Here is a 5,560-nt window from a genome sequence, read left to right on the forward strand (position 1 = left end):
CAAAGAACACCTCAGTGTCAGCCCGTCCCTCTGGTGAAATAGTGGAGGGCAGTTTAGTGACTCTGACCTGCAGCAGTGATGCCAACCCACCTGTGCAGATTTACATCTGGTACAAGATGAATGGAGCTGAAACCTCAATGAGACATTCTGGATGGAGTTACAGCATCACTAACATCAGCCCTGAGGACAGAGGAGAATACTACTGTCTGGCAGTGAATGAAGTTGGATGCCAAAGATCAAAGCTTGTTACTCTAAAGGTTTTGTGTAAGTATTGCAGATCCTCTCCATCTTGTACTCGTGTGGTTTAACAGATATATTTTAAAAACTCAAAATGAAAGTATTGTGACAGTACCACTTTGGCACATTCATCTTTATATCAGGTAAACCAAAGACCACCTCAGTGTCAGTCAGTCCCTCTGGTGAAATAGTGGAGGGCAGTTCAGTGACTCTGACCTGCAGCAGTGATGCAAACCCACCTGTGGACAAATACACCTGGTACAAGAAGAATGGAGCTTCACTAAAAGGATCTGAAAACATCTTCCTCCTCACCAACATCAGCTCTGAGGAAAGTGGAGAATACTACTGTGAGGCTGAGAATGAATATGGAGGTCTCAACTCTTCTACCATTTCTGTAGATGTTCAGTGTAAGTACGCCTAACCATCTCATCTTTTAATGAGAGAATCACACATATTTATATTTTACTCATATAATCATAAACTCAGCAAAAAAAGGAACGTCCCTTTTTCAGGACCCTGTCTTTCAAGATAATTCGCAAAAATCCAAATAACTTCACAGATCTTCATTGTAAAGGGTTTAAACACTGTTCCCCATGCTTATTCAATGAACCATAAACAATTGATGAACATGCACCTGTGAAACGGTCGTTAAGACACAAAGAGCTTACAGACAGTAGGCAGTTAAGGTCACAGTTATGAAAACTTAGGACACTAAAGAGGCCTTTCTACTGACTCTGAAAAACACCAAAAGAAAGATGCCCAGGTTCCCTGCTCATCTGCGTGAACATGCCTTAGGCATGCTGCAAGGAGGCATGAGGACTGCAGATGTGGCCAGGGCAATAAATTGTGATGTCCGTACTGTGCGACATCTAAGACAGCGCTACAGGGAGACAGGATGGACAGCTGATCGTCCTCGCAGTGGCAGACCACGTGTAACAACACCTGCACAGGATCGGTACATCCGAACATCACACCTGCGGGACAGGTACAGAATGGCAACAACATCTGCCCGAGTTACACCAGGAACGCACAATCCCTCCATTAGTGCTCAGACTGTACGCAATAGGATGAGAGAGGCTGGACTGAGGGCTTGTAGGCCTGTTGTAAGACAGGTCCTCACCTGACATCACCGGCAACAACGTCACCTGTGGGCACAAACCCACTGTCGCTGGACCAGACAGGACTGGCAAAAAAGTGCTCTTCACTGACAAGTCGCGGTTTTGTGTCACCAGGGGTGATGGTCAGATTCGCTTTTATCGTCAAAGGAAACAGCGTTACACCGAGGCCTGTACTCTGGAGTGGGATCAATTTGGAGGTGGAGGGTCCGTCATGGTCTGGGGCAGTGTGTCACCGCATCATCGGACGGTTTTTAACACTTTGTTGTCATTGCAGGCAATCTTAACGCTGTGCGTTACAGGGAAGACATCCTCCTCCCTCATGTGGTAACCTTCCTGCAGGCTCATCCTGAGATGACCCTCCAGCATGACAATGCCACCAGCCATACTGTTTGTTCTGTGTGTGATTTCCTGCAAGACAGCAATGTCAGTGTTCTGCCATCCCAGCACGTCTGGGACCTGTTGGATCAGAGGGTGAGGGCTAGGGTAATTCTTTCCAGAAATGTCCGGGAATTTGCAGGTGCCTTGGTGGAAGAGTCGGGTAACATCTCACAGCAAGAACTGGCAAATCTGGTGCAGTCCTTGAGGAGGAGATGCACTGCAGTACTTTATACAGCTGGTGTCCACACCAGATACTGACTATTACTTTTGAGTTTGACCCCCCCTTTGTTCAGGGACACATTATTCAATTTCTGTTAGTCACATGGCTCTGGAACTTGTTCAGTTTATGAATCTCAGTTGTTGAATCTTATGTTCATACAAATATTTACACGTTAAGTTTGCTGAAAATAAATGCAGTTGACAGTGAGAGGAGTTTACCTCCAAGTTTTATAATTCTCCTCATGTAAAACACTGTTTTAAAACACTGTATTGTCCACCAGATGGCCCAAAGAACACCTCAGTGTCAGTCAGTCCCTCTGGTGAAATAGTGGAGTGCAGTTCAGTGACTCTGACCTGCAGCAGTGATGCCAACCCACCTGTGCAGAATTACACCTGGTACAAGAAGAACGTAACCTCACCAGTATTGTCAGGACAGAATTACAACATCACTAACATCAGCTCTGAGGACAGTGGACATTACTATTGTGAGGCCAGGAATAAAATAGCATCTGAGACCTCTACAGATCTGAAGATCATTGTAGCAGGTAAAGGTTCATCTTCAATACGCAAATACACAATTACATGTTTCAATCTAATCTAAATTTGGCTTATTACACTTTACTTTTGTGTTGTCTTATACGATTCCCAAGCCTTTAATATGGTATTCTTTTCAGTTTACAACATACCATGTACTCATATCATCCATATTTTATTATAGGGAAACATACCTCAATTAAGACAGCAGCTGTAGGAATCATAATTGTTGTTCTGATTCTCATCCTCTGTCTCTCTGGATTCATGTGGTTCAGGTGAGTGAACATTTAGCTTTTTAACACTCTGATTTGTTACTAACTTCATTCATTAATAATTAATAAATGAATGTCCAAAACAGGAAGAAGGCATCCAAATCCACCTCTGGCACAATAGAAACAAGAGACACAGCAGACGAGGGACAGGTGAGTCTGTTGGGATCAGAAGATGACTGTGATGACTGTGTATTCTTTGTGGAACATTTCTACTCCTCATGTTGTCTATACTCTTTCCCTATCAGGGAGACTCTACTTTCCTGTATGACAACGTCATAGGCATGGCCATGCAGGAGAGACAGCATTCACCGTCGAGTCAGGATGACGTTCACTACACCAGCGTCCACTTCTCTCCCTCCAAAAACCAGGAAGAGCTTTGTACTCCATCGTCCAACTGCCTCAACCCCAGAAACAGGACAAAGATGTCCAGTACGCTGCTGTGAAATTCAACCCCCCCCAGTGCTACCACCCGGTGAGCATATTCTGCATTAAGGTCATTCATATGCTGCTCCTTATTGTAGTAGATGTCATCAATAACCAAAACAGTGACCCCTAGTGATGTCATTTCCATCTTCTTAAGGATCGGCGTTCCGTCAACGGGACAGTTGTAAATCATGCAGCGCATTATATCAAGATCACAGATTTTAGAAAAACAACACATTTCGGTACATAGAAGTCTCTAATATCGACTGAAAGCCTTCATTCTTGTTAATATAACTGCACTGTCCAATTTACAGTAGCTATTACTGTGAACAAATGCCATGCTATTGTTTGAGGAGAGCTCCTAACAACAAAACCCTTTTTCAACGCGATAGGTTTTATAAATTCACCTCTGAAGGTGAAATGTGTACTTACATTCTGAAATCTTGCTCTGATTTATCATCCAAAGGGTCCCAGAGATAACATGAAGTGTCGTTTTGTTAGATAAAATCCTTTTTCATATCCTAAAAAGGTCCATATAGCACACACTATCTGTCACGTTCGTCTTCCTTCTCGTCTGAGGAGGAGAAGTTTGAAGGATCGGAGGACCAATATGCAGCATGGTATGTGTTCATCTTGATATTTATTAACACAGAGAACACTTAACGAAACTATACAAAAATAACAAACGAACAACGAACGTGAAGCTATAATAAGAAATGTGCTGACACAAGCAACTAACATAGACACATACAAAGCAAACTATGGTCAGGGCGTGACAGTATCGACAGTATTTCCACTCGTTCAATTTGCAAAGAAAATAATCTGTGAACATCTCACCCTAAACGTTGTTTGAACGAGTCAAATCACGTTCGTAAATTTTCCTCAGAGATCCTAGAAGGTAACAAGATTTTATTATTTCATTAGGGGTCTAGTATATCCTATAGGACACCATATTTGGTCACGTTCAAGTGATGGCCGCCCACAACTGTACCTTTGTCAAATAAGCACCAATCAGGGTCAAAAGAGCTAGCTAGATAGGCAATGAGCTGGGCTTCATGGGAGTATCCGGAAACCATATATATGTTGTAAAATGTAGCTTCTAACCTTGTACGACAGCATGCCTTTTCATTTTGGACAAAAATTATAAGGATATTCAGAGTTATGAAGTTATGAAAACTGGTTGTTTTGCAAATGTTGAACTTATAATATGGCTACTAATACTTGGAAAGCTAAATCAAAGTCCAAGCATACAGATTGGATGATATTCTTGCAGAAAAATGGAATATGAATGCGAACGTCTCCTTCACGATTTGCCCAAATGTACCTGGGGACTTCACACTAAAAGTCTTGAGGATCAGTCATACTCCAAGGTATCCATCTGAAACTTTGCACATACACTGCTGCTATCTTGTGGACTCTATCGGAATTACAACCAGAGTGATGGATTTAACAGTGACCTTTCTCTTGCATTTCAAAGATGGTGGCAAAAAAAAAACTGGTTGGTGTTTTCTTTGTATTTTCTTCTACCAGATCTATTGTTTTATATTCTCCTACATTCAATTCACATTTCCACAAACTTCAAAGTGTTTCCCTTCAAATGGTACCAAGAATATGCATATCCTTGCTTCAGGGCCTGAGCTACAGGCAGTTAGATTTGGGTATGTCATTTAGGTGAACATTTGAAAAAAGGGGGCTGTCCCATAATATTTTTTAAACTACCAACCCAATAATGAACATCTCATGACAAGGTCATTGCTATGACCTGTCTATAATGACGGAGTGATGTGATGATGATTTTGAGGAACTGTTCTCTGTGCGTTCCAAATGGTACCCTATTCCTTCTTTAGTGCACTACTGAGCCCTATAGGCTCTGGTCAAAGGTAGTGCACTATAAAGGGTATAGGGTGCTGCCATTTGGGACACAGATTTGCATCATTTCTGTTTCTCTCTCCTCAGACCCACGGCGGCACAAGCAGCTGAGGAGGACACCTCTGAGATCTACAAAAACAGTCAACAAACCCAGAACCAAGACCACCTGAACACAACAAAACCAAAACCAAGACCACCTGAACACAACAAATCCCCAAACCAAGAAGAACTTAAAACAACAAACCCAGAACCAGGAAGACCTGAACACAACAAAACCAGAACCAAGAAGACCTGAACACAACAAAACCAGAACAAAGAAGACCTGAACACAACAAGTTCATCAAAAACCTTGTATATCTGGACCAGTATATTAAAACTTAGTTATTTAATGAAGCAATAAGGTCAAAGGGGGTGTGGTATATTGGCCAAAATACTGTATCACGGATAAGCGCTGCTCTTATGCACAACACAATGCAGAGTGCCTGGATACAGCCCTTCGCCGTGGTATAT

The 5,560-nt window shown here is 42.3% G+C and overlaps 1 protein-coding gene across 1 annotated transcript; it reads left to right on the forward strand.

The window, feature by feature from the left end:
• On the forward strand, positions 1 to 5,275 carry LOC139568012 (B-cell receptor CD22-like). Its single transcript, XM_071389676.1, has 7 exons — positions 1 to 264; positions 381 to 644; positions 2,234 to 2,497; positions 2,671 to 2,761; positions 2,845 to 2,908; positions 3,004 to 3,230; positions 5,138 to 5,275. Exons 1-6 carry the CDS (start codon positions 117 to 119, stop codon positions 3,199 to 3,201), a joined length of 1,029 nt encoding a protein of 342 aa, XP_071245777.1. The 5' UTR covers positions 1 to 116; the 3' UTR covers positions 3,202 to 3,230; positions 5,138 to 5,275.
• The last annotated feature ends 285 nt before the right edge of the window (positions 5,276 to 5,560 follow it).

The sequence above is a fragment of the Salvelinus alpinus genome, chromosome 2 (assembly GCF_045679555.1).
Source record: "Salvelinus alpinus chromosome 2, SLU_Salpinus.1, whole genome shotgun sequence".
NCBI lineage: Eukaryota > Metazoa > Chordata > Actinopteri > Salmoniformes > Salmonidae > Salvelinus > Salvelinus alpinus.